The 16,984-nt window shown below is 42.1% G+C and overlaps 1 protein-coding gene and 1 pseudogene across 1 annotated transcript in view; one reads left to right on the top strand and one right to left on the bottom strand.

The window, feature by feature from the left end:
- The window catches only part of Pi4ka (phosphatidylinositol 4-kinase alpha), a 125,314-nt gene that overhangs the window by 27,489 nt on the left and 80,841 nt on the right, over positions 1-16,984 (top strand). Inside the window, exons 4-9 of the mRNA XM_085684518.2 lie at positions 584-672; positions 6,816-6,888; positions 7,703-7,962; positions 11,031-11,097; positions 12,578-12,726; positions 15,222-15,287. Coding sequence (XP_085540644.1) covers positions 584-672; positions 6,816-6,888; positions 7,703-7,962; positions 11,031-11,097; positions 12,578-12,726; positions 15,222-15,287 — 704 coding nt within the window. The remainder of the gene's footprint in view (positions 1-583; positions 673-6,815; positions 6,889-7,702; positions 7,963-11,030; positions 11,098-12,577; positions 12,727-15,221; positions 15,288-16,984) is intronic.
- LOC125411965 (U6 spliceosomal RNA) lies at positions 4,360-4,457 on the bottom strand (annotated as a pseudogene).

The following is a 16,984-nucleotide window of genomic DNA, read 5'->3' as shown; positions in this document are numbered from 1 at the left end:
CGTGAACAAAATGAAAGGTAAAGACCCACCCACACCCGAGACTACCTTCTAATCTCCACAAGAATGCTGCGGCTGTGCATATTCACTCACAACACAAAACAAGAGTTGAAGTTCATATTCAGTTACCAGGGGTTCAGTCCCTGGGACTCACATGATGGAAGGAAAAAACTGATCTTACAAGTTGTCCTCTCTCTGACCTCTATATACATGTGTCACACACACACACAGTATAATTAAAAACAACTAAAAATTACTACAAAAGTCTATGATAAACAGATAGAATAGAAGCCCAGCAAACCAAACCCTTGTCTTCTTTCAGCTCTTTTGTTGTTGTTATATGTTTGTTTTTTGAGGTGGGGTCTCATATATCCCAGCCAGGCCTCAGATTCTCTGTGTGGTGAGAATAACTTTGAACTTCTGATTTTCCTATCTACTGCCTAAGTGTTGGGATTACAGGCCTGAGCTGCCACACCTGCTTTTTTTCCTCATTTAAGCTGGTCCTTTGACAGGCTGGGTGAGAAAAGGGGCACGCTGAGCCAGCCATATCTGGTGCTTTTTCTCATTCGAACCTCCTGTCTTCCAGGGCACCTCCCAGTTGCAGAGAGCTTCAGCTTCTGCCTGGTCACTTTGCTGTCCGATGTCGCTTACAGGGACCCCTCCCTGAGGGATGAGGTAAGCATCTGATGACTGTGGTGCCTGAATGCTAATCGAAAAAAAACCCAGAATGATGGAAAGGGGTGTGAAGCATGATTGGGTGTGTTTGTTTTATTTGGTACTGTTTGTGTATGTATATGTCTTGTTACATATGTGTACATACATAGGCTAGAGGAGGATATTGGGTGTTTTACTCTGAGCTCTTCACATCTCCCCAGCCCCTTTATTTGATGCTGTTAATAGCAGTTCTTTTCAACTGTGATATTCTGGGTATTTTTCAGGATCTCATGAGCCTGGTCTCATTCAGTATACCACGTGTGAGGTGGGCAGAAAAAGGAGGGCAGAGGCGGCTCACTTTCCTCCTCAAGGTTCTTGATTGAAGTTGCTCATGGAAGATAATTTTTCCTTTTTTGTTTGTATGTATGTGTGGTGTGATGTACATGCATGCACAGGCACCTGTGTGCACCTTGCATGTGGAGGCCTGAGGCTGGTGTTAGAAACATCCTCCATTTTGCTTCCCTCACCTTTTTTTTTTTTTATTTGTTGATTATGTTTTTTGAGATAGGGTTTCTCTGTGTAGCCTTGGCTGTCCTGAACCTCGCTCTGTAGACCCATCCTGGCCTCAAACTCAGAGATCCGCCTGCCTTTGCCTCCCGACTGCTGGGATTAAAGGTGTAGTCTGACTGCTCTTCCATCTTATTCATTCTCTCAGTCAAATTTAGAGCTCACCAGTATAGCTAGTCTTGCTAGCCATCTTGTTCTGGAGATTCAGTCCCTTGTTGTTACCTTCCAAGGCTGGAATTACAGATGGGCAGCTGTACCCACTGGGCATTTAGATGGGTTTCTGGGAATCGATCTCCAGTCTTCATACTTGAGTGCACTCACCTAACCACTGGGCTATCTTTTCAGCCCTCATAGAAGAAAAGTTTTTTTGTATTTGAACGTTTTGCCTTTGAGACTTTTCTGGTTTCAGTTGCCAACATATATAATATTTCCTTTCTTTACCATATGTGTACATGTATAGGTCTGAGGTTAACCTCCAAGGTAGTTCCTCAGGAACCAATCCATTTTGTTGTTTTTTTGTTTTGTTTTGTTTTGTTTTTGTTTTTGAGACATGGTTTCTCTGTGTAGCCCAGGCTGTCTTGGAATTCACTCTGTAGACTTCTGCCTCCTGGGTGCTGGGATTAAAGACATGCACCACCACTGCCAAGCTCAACCTTGTTCTTTTTTTTTTTTTTTTTAAGAAAAAAAAAAAGATTTATTGTGTGTACAATATTCTGCCTGCAAGCATGCCTTCAGGCCAGAAGAGGGCACCAGATCTCATTACAGATGGTTGTGAGCCACCATGTAGTTGCTAGGAATTAAACTCAGGACCTTTAGAAGAGCAGGCAGTACTCTTAACCACTGAGCCATCTCTCCAGTCCTCAACCTTGTTCTTAATCAGACTTATTATTTAGAAAATCAGTTTTTAAAACCTAGAAACCAGAAGCTTTTTTAAAAAACTTGTAATCTCAGAACTTGGGGGACAGAGAGCAATATTGTGAGTTTGAGAATTTTTCTGCTTATATAGATCAAATAAAAATGCAGCAGATTTTTTTATGTATTTCTTCCTAGAAATACCCTGATTGATTAGCCAGCACCAAAGGTCCATAGGAGTCATGCCACCATAAAATTCACTTTGCCTCTGCTGACCATTACAAGTCAGGCTTATAGACATTTCTTTGTCTATAGTGTCTATGATGATTTGAGTAAGAATGGTCCCCACAGGCTCATATTATTTGAATTCTTAGTCATCAGGGAATGGCACAATTTAAGAAGGATTAGGAAATGTGGCTTTGTTGAAAGAAGTATGTCACTGGGAGCAAACTTTCAGGTTTCAAAAGCCCATGCCAGACCCAGTCCCTCTCTCTTTGCTTATGGATGAGGAACTGTTAGCTACTTCTCCAGCACCATGTGTGTCATGCCTGCTGCCTTGATGCCTGTCTTGACAATAATGGACTGAGCCTCTGAAACTGCAAACCAGCCCAATTAAATGCTTTTCTCACAAGAGTTGCTGTGGCCACAGTGTGTCTTCACGGCAGTAGAACTCATTATATGCCCACTGTAATAGCTGTGATCATCCTGCCTTTAGAGATTCAGTGGCCCTCTCACAGTTTGTGTCTTAAAGTATTATAAGGCTTAGCGAAGGGCATGTCTTCTGGGCCTTCCCATTGTGGAGGATTAGGTTTTACACAGTGTGCCCACTTTAGCATTGCAATTTCCCTGAGCCTTAACATTTCCAACTCCTTTTCAGTAGGCTCTCTTTTTACAAATGCTTCTGGTAACCATTCAAACAAACTTTTGATTCCTTCTTTAGCATTCCTTCCATATTAAACCTAGACTCTCCACTCAGAGGATCCATATCAATAAACTCAGTTTTATGTTCCTTCCACCATTATCCCACACCCTTGTGATCCATTCCCCCACATATCCCCTATTAGAGAAGGGGAAAGACAGGGAATAGAGCATAGTAAAGGAGAGTTAGAAAATAAGAGAGAGTAGGTGTGTTCACCCAGGACTCCCTGAGAGAATGGAAAGGAAAGGGAATAGAGAATGGAGAAAGTATAATGAGAATAGCAGGATTATAAGAAAGATCAGTAGCTGTGGGGAGAGAAGCCCTTGAGCTGTTTGGAATTTCCAGTAGAAGAGGAGGTGAGAAGGATGCTCGCATGGACTTTGAAATGTGTAACAGGTACTTGTGATACTGAGGGAACCTGGAGGCCAGCATGAACTTTGATATGCTGATAGGCACCAAAGGTAGCCATATGTCCTTCTGCCAGAGGTAAAGGAAATGACTCCTCTTGACAGATGGGAACCAATTTCATAAGTTCTTGAGAAATGCTAGCTTTTATCTAACCTAGAAATCCTCCTACAGTCCAATTTATGCTCATTTCTGGATATTTGGACTGACTGTTGGACTACCTGAAACCTAGTATTCCCCAGACTTCTGCTTGAATGAATTAGCAAACTCATTAAGCTCTATAGTAGTAGTAGTAGTAGTAGTAGTAGTAGTAGTAGTAGTAGTAGTAGTAGTAGTAGTAGTAGTAGTAGTAGTAGACCATACTTCTCTGCTACACTTTATCTCCCCTAAGTCTGGTTATAGGTCTAGAGCTGGGCCCTGAGGGACATCAGTATTGTCTTTGCTGGCCTTTCCTTCAGAGAAAGTCACTGCTGTCTAGGATTAATTAAACAGTGAAGGATTAATTTCCTCAGTCAAAGGTGGAAAAGGCAGTATTTCAGGGGGTGGGGTGGGAGTACATCTGCTGAGGGTGGGGAGACTGCTTCCTCAGGTGAGATAAATCCTTGAGAATCTGAGGGTTCAAATTCTGAGCTTCAATAGGGTCTTCCCACACATCTCTATCCTCTACCAATTAATGCCTTTTAACTGCCAGCACCTTCTGAGGCTGGTACTTTAATTTAGCTGTAATTATGCCAACCTTATAATGAGGGCTTCAGTTTGATTTTCCACAGAGCAACTTGAGCTCTGTGGCTGCTGGAGAGAAGATACTCTTCTAGGGCTCACTTCAAAACCTTTAGACTGTTTATGTGTGCCTGGAGCTGGTCAGTTTATCACTAGTTCATTGTTGCCCTTCATGATGCTGAGTGCTGGAAACTGGTTCATTTTACATCAAAGGTCATACTTTTTTTAAAAAAATATGAAATGTTTAATAATGACTATAACACACAAATTTGTGTGTCATGGGGCCATGCTAATCCTTTCTGTATTGTTATAGTTTTAGTATGTGTGCTGCTAAAGCAAGCACGAGCTCATTCTTTCCCTTTGCCAATTTATGCAGAGATGGTAGCAACCATTGGTGTCATCATTTTCCTTTCTTTCCCATAAACTGTCGCAAGTCTTATATACAGAGTCACCAAGTTCATTGCCTCTCACAGTTGGTGGATCAGGATAATCAGATGCATTTGTCTCCTTCAGTTTGTAATATACTTCACACCATGGCTTTCAATACTCCAAGCTTCTAGGAGAAGCTTCAGTAACTGTGTCAGCAAATAGGAAAGTCTATTCCAATACTTAAAAAATCTACCCTATAATTCTGTTGTCCTAGAACCACTTTTAGTACCAAAGTCTGTATTAGTTAGGAGTCTCTAAAGAAGAGAAGTGATAGAATGAACAGCTTTATGTATGTGTGTATGTATGTATGTATGTATATATGTATATGAGATTATTAGAATGACTTACAGGCTGTGGTCCAGCTAGTTCGACAGTGGCTGTCACCAACAGAAGGCCCAAGAATTCCAACGAAGCAGACTCTAATGCCGTGAAGGATTGACTTGCCAGAGAGTGAGCAATGGCAAGCAGGTAGACAACTAGAGCTTCCTGCTTCCATGTCTTTATATAGGCTGCCAGTAGAAGGTGTGGCCCAGAACAAAGGTGGATATTCCTATTTCTAATGAGTTAATTATGAATACTCCTTCACAGGTGTATCCATTCAATTGGATTTTAGTGACAATCAAGAACAGCATCACAGTGCTGGTTTTTTGTTTGTTTAGCTGGTTGAATGGGGTTTTGTTGTTGTTGTTTTGATTTTTGTTTTTTTAAAGCAGAGTCTCTCTAGGGTGCTCTGACTGTCTGGAACTCACTGTGTAGACTGTGGACTGGCCTTGAATTCACAGATTACTTCTAGCCTCTGCTGGGATTAAAGGTGTTAAACAATAAGGCTTTATCTATGAATAAAGTTTGCCAAAATAATGTGGCCAACAATGAAATTGATGAAATTAGGAAAAATACAGATTGAGTGTCACTAGTAAAGAATCCAAAATCTGAAATCAGATGGTGCACACCTTTAATCCCAGCACTTGGGAGGCAGAGGCAGGCTGATCTCTAGTTGGAGGCCAGCCTGGTCTACAGATCAAGTTCCAAGACAACCTTGGCTATACAGAGAAATCATGTCTTGAAACAAATAAACAAAATAAAAAACAAAACAAAGAATCCAAAATCTAAAATTTTGATCACTAATGTCACTCCACCAGTAGAAAATTCTGTCTCACTACATGTGATGGGTTGCGTTCAACGCAGACTCATTTAAAACATTGAATAAAACTATGCTAGGCTGTGAGTATAAAGTGCATAAAACAAATGAATCAAATTGTGTCAGGCTATGTTTATAAACCATATAAAACAGAAACGATTCTCATGCCCACTAAATTCATTTGCTTCTATTTTATGTGTATGAGTGTTTTACCTGGATCTATGTATGTACATCACATGCCCCTGCCTGGTGCCATTGGAAGCCAGAAGAGGAGCTTGGATTCCCTAGAACTGGGGTTACATACAGTTGTGAACTGCCACGTGGGTGCTGGGAGCCAAATCAGAAAATGCTCTTAATAGCTGAGCCGTTTCTTACCCCACTATTTCAGTAGTATTATTAGTATTAGGAAGATATAAGAATGTTGACTACTTATGAACAAATCTTGTCACATCTGTTTTTTGCTTTTAGTTGCCTGACTTTGTGTCTCAGTCTAGTGAGCTACAAAGAGAAAGTTAAAAATACCAGCTGCATAAGTTTCATAGCTTAAGAACAACATGTAGAAAGCAAAGCAAAGACCAACGTGTGTAAAGACAATTATTTAAATGTTTTATGTAACTAACAATGTGAAGTATTCACAAAAAAATAAAAACTGAAAGCTAGTGGTTCCCACAAAGAAGTCTAGACTCCCGCGAATGTGGATTAGTCTGGGTGAGTTCCTGTGTCCCCAGAGCATTTGTGTGTGTTCTGAGTCCCACACTTCATGTGAAATGTAGAGAAGTTGATCTGTTGTACAGTGGTAAGCAGATGACATAGAGTCATGAAGAATTATGATCATGCAGAGTAAAACTGAAAAGAATTAAGCCCTTTTAACTAGGGAAACATGTTTTGAAGACTTATTTAGAGAAAGCGAAGGAAAAATGACTCAGAGCAGTGGGTACAAGTCCTTGGAAGACAGTACTGGTCCAGGCTTAGAAGAAGCTTGTCTGTGAGGTTAGCAGCTAGCCCCTGGCACAGCTATTGTGGGGAAATGGATAGGGTTGATCAAGATAATGTGTAAAGCGCCTTCAAATTTTGACTGAATTTTGTAGTACTAATTTTGTTAACAGGTTTGTTTTGTGCTCTTGACTGTTACAGATTTTAGAGGCACTCTTGCAGGTTATGCATGTCCTTTTGGGAATGTGCCAGGCTTTGGAGATTCAAGAAAAAGGTATGATTAGAAATCCTCCAGACTATTTTACTTTCAATTTTTAAAATTTCATTTATTATTTGAATCTGTGTATAATGTGTTGTAAGAGTGTGTATGTGTGTGAATGCGCGCACACGCGCATGTGTGTGTGTGTGTGCATACTCAAGCTTAAAGGTATGCATATGTGTGGTCAAAGGAAAACTAACTTTTGGGAGTCAGTTCTCTCCTCTACCATGTGATCCAGGAGTGAAACTCAGTTCATGGGATTGCAAGGGTAGGACTTCTACCTACTCCTTTCCCTTCCCTTATTTGTTTTCTGTTTCTTTGTTTTGTTGGTTTATTCTATACACCTCATGAATAGAAACTTTTCCATTAGATTACATTTGTGTGCTGGTATACTGAGAGGCCACATGGGGTTACAAGCATAGTTCTGTATACAAATGCCAAGTATCCTTGACAAGTAACTTTACCCTTCTGAGTCTTCATTTTGCCCAATATAATATGGGGGTAGGTCACTTTTCCCAGAGTGTAAATAGGGCAACCAATGTAATCTGGAGTGGTCACATACCTAAGCACATACTGATTGGGAAGTGCCATGGATAGATCAAGACCTCCCAAGGAAAGCAAATGTGATAGAGATACAATCTGACATTTCTGGTCATGACAGACTGAAAACGTCATCAGTTAACACTTGGATTAACCTTAGAACTATGGCTTGTTCTCAGCCTTCACAGTTGTCAGGAATAGTTTGTAAAATGTTAGCTAGTGGTACAAGTTGTTGCGTTGTGGCTATCATAAGTAACTCTTGTGTTATAACTCTCACTTGATCTTCTAGAATACCTTTGCAAGTATGCAATCCCATGCCTGATAGGAATCTCCAGATCATTTGGACGGTACAGCAACTCAGAAGAATCTCTCCTCTCAAAACTCTTTCCCAAAGTCCCTCCACATTCCCTGAGAATCCCAGAGGAGCTAGAAGGTGTCCGAAGGCGTTCCTTTAATGACTTCCGCTCCATCCTACCCAGCAATCTACTAACTGTGTGTCAGGAGGGCACACTGAAGAGGAAGACCAGCAGTGTGTCCAGCATTTCTCAGGTGGGGCTGGGGCCAGAGGAGTGCTCAGGGGAAGAGCTTTAATAAATGTTCATGCAAAGAAGGAGTGTGCCACCACTGCACAGCCCCCCTTTTAAGATTTGTTTAGGGACTTACCCTGCAGACTAAAATGGCCTCAAACTTCCACTGATCCCCCTGCCTCAGCCTCCTCAGTGCTAGGATTCCAAGGATGCACCAGCACACCTGGCTTTTTAAAATTACATATTTATCGTTGTACCAGAGATCAATCCCTAGGGTTTTACACATGCAAGACAAGTTGTTTTTTAAGAGGATCTTACTACATACATGCTGGCCTCAAACTCACATTTCTGATTATGCCTTCTCAGTGCTGAGAACAAAGGAGAGCACTGCTGTGCCAGCCTTCTGTTTATGTCAGTGATTTTATAGTTGTGAAATGCTTTGTTGTCAAACTCTGTTTCTCCTGGGGTTTTGTTTGCTTTGGTTTGGTTTATTTTTGAGACATTTAGCCCAAGCTGGCCTCAAAGTTGCTCTGGAGCTGAGAATGACCTTGAACTTGATCCTCTTGTTTCTATCACCCTAGTGCTGGGATTACATATTGCCACCATATGTAGTACTGGGGGTTTGTGTTAGGGTTCTCTAAAGGAACAGAACTAATAGAATGACTCTGTGTTCATATATAGATGAATCTATGTTCATATTTATTAGAATAGCTTACAGGCTGTGATCCAGCTAGTGACTGTTTACCAATAGAAGATCCAAGAATCAAGTAGTTTTTCAGTCTATGAGGCTGGATGTCTCAGCTGGTCTTCAGTATACACCAGAACCCTAAAGAAGTAGGCTGTAATGCCAGTGAAGGAATAGCCTTGCTAGCAAGAGTGAGAACATGCAGGCAAAGAGAGCAAGCTTCCTTCTGCCATGTCCTCATATAGGCTGCCACCAGAAAGTATGGCCCAAATTAAAGGTGAATCTTCTCACCTCAAAAGATCTGTATTAAAAGTGAGTCTTCCCATTTCAAATGGTTTAATTAAGAAAGAAAAATCCCAACGGTTATGGTCGTGTATACCTTTAATCTCAGCACCCAGGAGACAGAAGCAGGTGGATCTCTGAGTTCAAGACCAGCCTGATCTTCAAAGTTCTAGGACAGCCAAGGCTACACAGAAAAACTCTGTCTCGAAAACAAAACAAAACAAATCCCTTATGAATGTACCCAACCTCTTGGGTTGTAGTTGATTTCAAATGTAGTTAAGTTGACAACCAAGAATAGCCACCAGAGAATTGAACCAAGGGCTTCCTATGTGGTAGGCCAGTCGTTTACCAACTAAACTAAATCACCCTTCTCAGACTTTATTCTGAGACAGTTGGTGCCTGTAAGAAGTATGTAATTGAAGGTCTCCCAGCACCCACATTGTAGTGTACAACCATCTTTAACTCTAGTTCCTCTTCTAGCCTCTGGGGACACCAGGCACATATGTGGTACACAGACAGACATACAGACAGACAAAATGCTCATATGGAATAATGAAATAAAAAATGTAATAAAAATTAAGCCGGGCGGTGGTGGCGCACGCCTTTAATCCCAGCGCTCGGGAGGCAGAGGCAGGCGAATCCCTGTGAGTTCGAGGCCAGCCTGGCCTACAAGAGCTAGTTCCAGGACAGGCACCAAAAACTACAGAGAAACCCTGTCTCGAAAAATCCAAAAAAAAAAAAAAATTAAAATTGAAATTAAAAATAGCATGTAATTGAGAGCTGGGGCAATGGCTGGTTTGTAAAGTATGTGCTTTGCAAGCATTGGAACTGAGTTCAGTCCCCACAACTCAGGAAAAATGCTGAGTGTTTGCGGTGTATGCTTGTGAGCCTAGCATGGTGATCCCTGTGCTGGCTGGCTAGCCAATCTAGGTTAATTGGTAAGCTTTAAGCCAATGAAAGACCTTGTCTCAAAGAAGATGGATGTCTTTCCAGCAGATAGCCCCAGGGTTGTTCTCCAACCTCCACATACACAAAAGTGCACTTGTATGAAACATACACGTACATGTATACACACACACACACACACACACCAGCAAAAAATATATAATTGGGGCTCAAAGGTTAAGAGTGTTTATTATTCTTGCGTATGATGTGAGTTCAGCTTCTAGCACCTACATCAGGCGACTCACAACCCCCTAACTCCCAGTTTCTGGAATTCTGACCTTTTCTTTTTGAAGAGCTCCTCTGCATGTGTGTTGCAGCTAAACTCAGACGGACACTCACCTACACATAGAAATAATGAATAAAAATTTTAAAAATTGGCCAGGTGGCGGTGGCATGTGCCTTTAATCCCAGTACTCGGGAGCAGAGGCAGGTGGATCTCTGAGTTTGAGGCCAGCCTGGTCTACAAGAGCTAGTTCCAGGGCAGGCTCCAAAGCTACAGAGAAACCCTGTCTTGGAAACAAACAAGGTGTTATCTTGAAAACAAGGAAGTGTATAATTGCAATGGTCTCAGCAGCACTTCCCTGCAGTCCCAGTGCTCATCAAGCTCAAGTAGAGAATCATGAATTTGAGGCAGATTGGGCTACATAGCAAGATGCTATTTCATGTTTTAAGAAAATAGTATATCATTCTGAGGAGTGAAGTATTGCCTCATATATATAAGACCCTGCAGTTCTATAAACACCATTTTCTTCAAAAACCCTACATGCATGGTTGTGTGTATGTTTGTATGTTTGCATGTATGTGTGACTCATGGGGAAAAGGGGACACAAAACATCAAGAAAAATTCAGCTCAAGCTGGGTGTCAGGGTGCACACCTTTAATCCTAGCACTCAGGAAGCAGAGGTCAGCCTGGTCTGTATAGCGAGCTCCAGTCTTACCATTGCAAGACTTTATCCCCAAAAGAAGGTGGGAGGCAGATTCAACATAGTAAACAAATATAAAATATATAGTTACTGATGTTATAATATACAGCAAAAAATGCTGCGACAGCAGTAGACTTCAGCGAGGAGGTAAGGCTGTGATGCTGGACTTCAAGTGTGGACAGCAGTTGGCAGAGAGCGTCTGCGATGCGTGATTGGTTTTCGGGTTCTTTTCTGATCTGTACCTATGGCTTTCAGGTGAGCCCAGAGCGTGGTATGCCCCCACCCAGCTCTCCTGGAGGATCTGCCTTTCACTACTTTGAAGGTAGGTTTCTTCTGGGACCATAAATGTTAATCTAGTGTCAGATAGTGGGTTCTCAGCAAAATGAGGACTCTGTCATCATGCATTTAGAGTGGTGAGCTTTGTTTTCTGTTTTCATTTTAAAATATCCCCACCGTGTGTGTGTGTGTGTGTGTGTGTGTGTGTGTGTGTGTGTGTGTGCGCGCGCGCGCTCTACTGGTCTATTGGCTGTGAGACCAAGGTAACTTATAGAATAAAGCATTTAATTGGGGCTTTCTTATGGTTTCAGAGGCTTAGTCCATTATTTGCTTTTTTTTCATATTCTTTTATGACTTTTTCAGAGAGGTGTAAAGTAAGTCATGTCACTATTCTATTGCTGAAGAGATGCCATGACCAAGGCAACTTATACAAGAAAGCATTTAGGGGCTGGAGAGGAGGCTCTGTAGTTAGAGCACTTGCTGTTCTTTTTTTTTTTTTTTTTTTTTTTTCAAAAATGTAAGTTTTAGTGGTAAGGATTAGAATATTAACAGAAAGCACAAAGACTCATACAGACACCATTATGGGAGCCACCTTCTACTTTTGGTAACCACAATTAGGTAAACCGAAATCCACTCATACTGCGTTCCCTCCCTCTCACCCTCCCAGAAGGGAGAGAAGAAAGCACTTGCTGTTCTTGCAGAGGATCTGAGTTCACTTCCCAGTATCCACATGGTAGTTCACTGCCATTTGTGATTCCAATTTCAGTGGATCCAATGGACACACATATGGTGCACATATCTGCATATTTGCAAAACAACCACACATATAAAATAAAACAAATCTTAAAAAATTATAAAAAAGAAAAAGAAAGCATTTAATTGAGGGCTTTCTTACAGTTTTAGAGGGTAAGCTCATAACCGTCATCATGTCAGGAAGTTGGCAACAGGCAGGCAGGCATTACTCTGGAATAGTAGCAGCCGAGAGCTCACATCCTGATCTAAAAAGGTAGAAAGCAGAGAGAGACCTGAGTTAAGTTCCCCTCATTTTCACCGGGTAACTCACAATACCCGAAGCTCCAGCTCTAAGGGTCAGATGTTCTCTTCTGGCCTCCATGGGCTCCTGTGCCCATGTGCACGTGCATGGGGACACGGATGGGGACACACACACACACATCTCTAGAAGTACAAGGAGAGCTCTTGGCATCCCAGTTCACCCAGATGTGATCAAGCAGCCTCAAGCTTTAGGCCACCACAGCTTCCCCTGCCATGCTTTCATCGCAGTAATGGATTGTACCCTCAAAATATGAGCCAGAGTAAACCCTCCCTTCCTTAAACAAGGAGAGCCATGACACTCCTGTAATCTCAACACTTGGGGACTGAAGCAAGAGAATGGCTGTGAGTGCGGAGAAGCCTGAGATTAAAAAAGAATTGTAGTAGCAACAAAAACAATATGCACAGCTGTGTTGGTTATGGGGAATTATCTGGGTCAGTCATGTCTTTTTTGTTTTACTGTTTTCTCCTGACAGCGTCTTGCTTGCCTGATGGGACTGCTTTGGAGCCTGAGTATTACTTCTCAACCATCAGCTCCAGTTTTTCTGTCTCTCCGCTGTTCAATGGCATCACCTATAAGGAGTTTAGTATTCCACTGGAAATGCTTCGGGAACTCTTGAACTTGGTAAGCAAGCTCTGATGGGAAATAGACCACAGGAAATCCAGGCAGCGGAAGACTCGCTGCTGTTTGTCTTTTGAGAACAATGAAGCTCTGGCTGGCCTTTAACTGACAGTTCTGTCTATATCTCCTGAGTGCTAGGACAGCATGCATCACTATGCTGGGCTAACATGGTATTGGTTGAATCTTGGGCCTCTCAGTAAGCTATATTCCTAGACTTAAAACAGAAACAAAAAACACTTTTAATTTTGAAACAGGGCCTTAGCCATTTTACCCAGGGAGGCCTTGAACTTTATTCTTCCTGTTTCAGCCACCCAAGTAGCTAAGATTGCAGATTTGTGCCACCAGGCCCATCAGAAGAAGCCTCTAATGTTTTTTATTTGTTTGTTTCTTTGTTTATTTTGGTTTTTTGAGACAGGGTTTCTCTGTAGCTTTGGAGTCTGTCCTGGAACTCGCTCTGTAGACCAGGTTGGCCTCAAACTCACAGAGATCCATCTGCCTCTGCCTCCTGAGTGCTGGAAACTAAAGGCATGTGCCACCACCACCTGACTAGATTTATTTATTTTATGTATATGAATGCTGTATCTGCTTACCAGAAGAGGGTATCAGATCCCATTATAGATGGTTGTAAGCCACCATGTGGTTTCTGGGAATTGAACTCAAGACCTCTAGAAGAATAACCAGTGCTCTTAACCTCTGAGCCATCTCTCCTGCTCTCATTTAATCTTCATATCCATGCACCTTACACATATAGACAGTTATTTTATAGTCTTATTTTCTTTTATTTGAAACAGTTTTGCTCTGTTGCTCAGGCCAGACTCAAACTTCCGAGCTCAAGAGATCCTTCTATCTTGGCCTTCAAGAGGACCACAGGCCTGCCTGCTGTGCCTGGCTTATGCAGTGGCTTGAATAATTTTGTCAGGTGTGGAGTTTTCCACTTGGGACAACATATTGATGTAAAAGTAGTTTGGATTTTGGAACGTTTGGAATTTCAGATTTTTGGCATCGGGTCTTCAGCCTGTACCATTATTTCCAGGTACAATAGACAGAATGAGACAAATTACAGAGGGAAGGAGGGTAAACTTCCTGTCCTAGGGGAGAAGGAAAGCGGTTTCTACCCCCACCCCGATCCCAAGGACAAACTGAGACAGAATTCCTCCAAAGTTCACTCAAGAGAACGAATGAATTTATTGGGTGCCCCTATGGAGCCTAGGTAGGGGTTAGGGGTTCCTTACAAGGGTGTGGACATTCCTCCCCCAACTCACCACACTTGAAAAGCCTTACCCAATACCAGTGAGAGCCCCCTGCCCCCACAGTCTTTCCCAGTCTCTACATGCTCTAGCCCCTTCCTAGGCCACTGTGCAGCATTGCCAAGTACTCTAGAGAATCCTGTGCCCTACTCCAAGCCTGTGGGGAGCTGATGTGAATGATAAGCCAGCCCATCTGGGGTGATCTTTTACAGGGTGTGGGGGCACAGCTGAATGCAACAGGATGACAGTTGCTTCTGGCTTTGAGCACATTCACTCACGCTGCTGCCTTCTGTAGGGCTTCTTCATTTAATCCTTACCCTGAGTACATACGAGGAGGCATCCTAAATTTCCATTCAGAAGAGACCAGTGTCAAGTATGTCGAGAATATGTAGAGCCAGAGCTGGAGAGATGGCTCAGAGGTTAAGAGCACTTCCTGCACTTCCACAGGTCCTGAGTTCAATTCCCAGCAACCACACAGTAGCTCACTACCATCTGTGATGAGATCTGGTGCCCTCTTCTGGCCTGCGGGCATAGTGCAGGTAGAACACTGTATATAGTAAATGAATAAATCTTAAAAAAAAAAAAAAGAAGAAGAAGAAGACTATGCAGACCCAGGGTAGGGACAGGCTCAGTCTCCACTAAAAACAGTGCTTTTCCTTTATATTTGATTTACTTAAAGGAGTTTTTGTGACGCTAAGAATAGTAAGTGATACTAGAATAGTAAGGGCATTTTCTGCATATGGCTTGATCATTTTTCAGTTGATAAGTTGTTGAGCTACTTCCATTACACTTATCACTACAAATTTATGGGGTTCTTTTCATTTTTCTTTTACATTTGTTTTAGATATATTTATTTTATGCATGTAAATGTTTCGCCTACATATATATGTGCATCGTGTGCGTGTTTAGTGCCCATGGAAATCAGAAGATGGCATCAGATCCCCTCAAACTAGATTTATGGGCAGTTATGAGCCCCCATGTGGTACTGGGAACCAAACCTAGATCTTCTGTAAGAGCAACAAATGCTCTTAACCAGTTAATCATCTCTCTGGCCCCTGACTTTTTTCTTTTTAAGAGTTTTGAGGATTGAACCCAACATCTTGGGCATGCTAAGCATTTTCCTTACCATTGAGCTCCACCTCAGCCTTATTATGGGTTTTGTCTATCAATGCATTTGTCATTAGGTAGGAGAAGCTAGCATTCCTGTCTCCCTGTGTAAGTTCCTTCATGTGATTTTTGTCTCTCTAACAGGTGAAGAAGATTGTTGAGGAGCCTGTTCTCAAATTCTTAGATGGAGTTGTAGCCAGCGTGATGGAAGTAAGTACCTTCTGAGGACATCACCATGAAATTAGCCTGACGTAAGCATGTGCAAAGAGAAAACAGAACTGCTTGCAGGAGGGCTGCCTGCCCTGGCTCCTCTCATTCCATCACCACACATGCCTCTGACTGGTGCTCAGTGTCTCCATTTCACAGTCGGGTAACTAATGTACCATGTCACACACTTAGAAAGCTTGCAGTCAGCCTGGGTCCTTCTGGAGTTTATCTTCCTTGCTTCTTTGTTGCTTTCAAAGCTGCAAGGAGTACTTTCTGGGACATGGAAGCCCTGAACTTAAGCGTATATGGTATGTATCTGAGGGACTTTTTAAAAATGTATTTGGAGCCAAGATCTGCTCTGCAGTTGGCATCATCAGACTTTGATGTTAGTGTTTGTGGTGTGTGTGCTTACCCTTGGTTAGTCCTGACTAAGGGACACACTGTCATAACTCCAAGTTACAGTCTGGTACTTTGCTGCAGGTCTTTCCTGTCAACCTGAGTCTTAGCTCTTGCACACTTTTTATTTATTTATCTTCTTTGAGGGGGGTATGGGTTTTTTTGTTTGTTTTTAAGACAGGGTTTCACTGTTGTAGCTCTGGCTGTCCTGGAACTCCCTTTATAGAGCAGTCAGGCCTTGAACTCACAGAGATCCTCCTGTCTCTCACTCTCACTGTAGGCTGACTTTGTGGTCTTTTCTTCTTTTTCCTTTGAGGATTATTTTATTTGTTTATTTTCTTTCTTTCCTTTTTTTGTTTGTTTGTTTGTTTTTGTTCTTCAAGACAGGGTTTCACTGTGTAGCCTTGGCTGTCCTGGAACTCTCTCTGTTGACCAGGCTGCTTTCAAACTCACTGAGATCCACCTGCCTCTGCCTTCTGAGTGCTGGGAATAAAGGCATGTGCTACCACTGTCTGGCTAATTATATTTTTTATGTGTATGGTTGTTGTTCTTACATATATGTCTGTACACCATGTACGTGTAGTGTTCCCAGAGACCAAAATTTTAATCTCCCCTTAAAATTGAAGTTATTGATAGTTGTGAGCTGCCATGTGGGTGCTAGGAGTTGAACCTGGGTCCTCTGGAATAGCACTCAGTGCTCTTAACCACTGAGCCATCTCTCCAGTCCCAGTTTATTTTGTCAGTATATGGTCAGTGGCTCTTAACCTTCCTAACGCTGAGACCCTTTAATATAGTTCCTCATGTTGTAGTGACCCCCAACCATAAAATTATTTTGTTGCTACTTTATAACTGTAATTTTATTACTGTTATGAATTATAATATAAATATCTGATATTCAATTTCCCCAAAGGGGTGGGGGTCTGACCCACAGGTTGAGAACTACTGATCTAGAAACTTGTTTGATCTACACACTACCTGTAATGAAATCAGTGTGTGTCCTATGGAAGAGTTGTGGCTTTCTGGAGATCCCCCTTAGGACTTTTGTTGTTGTTGTTGTTAATGTATATGAGTGTTTCAATTGCATATATTTCTGTATACCACAAGCATGCTGATGCCTGTAGAAGCCAGGAGAAGGCATTGGATCCTCTGGAACTGGAATTACAATTTGCCATAAAGGTGCTGGAGATTGAACCCAGATCGTCTAGCAGAGTAATAAGTGCCCATCTCTCCAGCTCTGTAGCTTTAACCTGGAATCCTAGGACCCTTTTCCCATGAATGAACTATGGTGATTTGGGGCAGCTTTG

The sequence above is a fragment of the Myodes glareolus genome, chromosome 2 (assembly GCF_982192425.1).
Source record: "Myodes glareolus chromosome 2, mMyoGla1.1, whole genome shotgun sequence".
Classification (NCBI taxonomy): domain Eukaryota; kingdom Metazoa; phylum Chordata; class Mammalia; order Rodentia; family Cricetidae; genus Myodes; species Myodes glareolus.
This window is presented reverse-complemented; position numbering and strand designations above follow the sequence as displayed.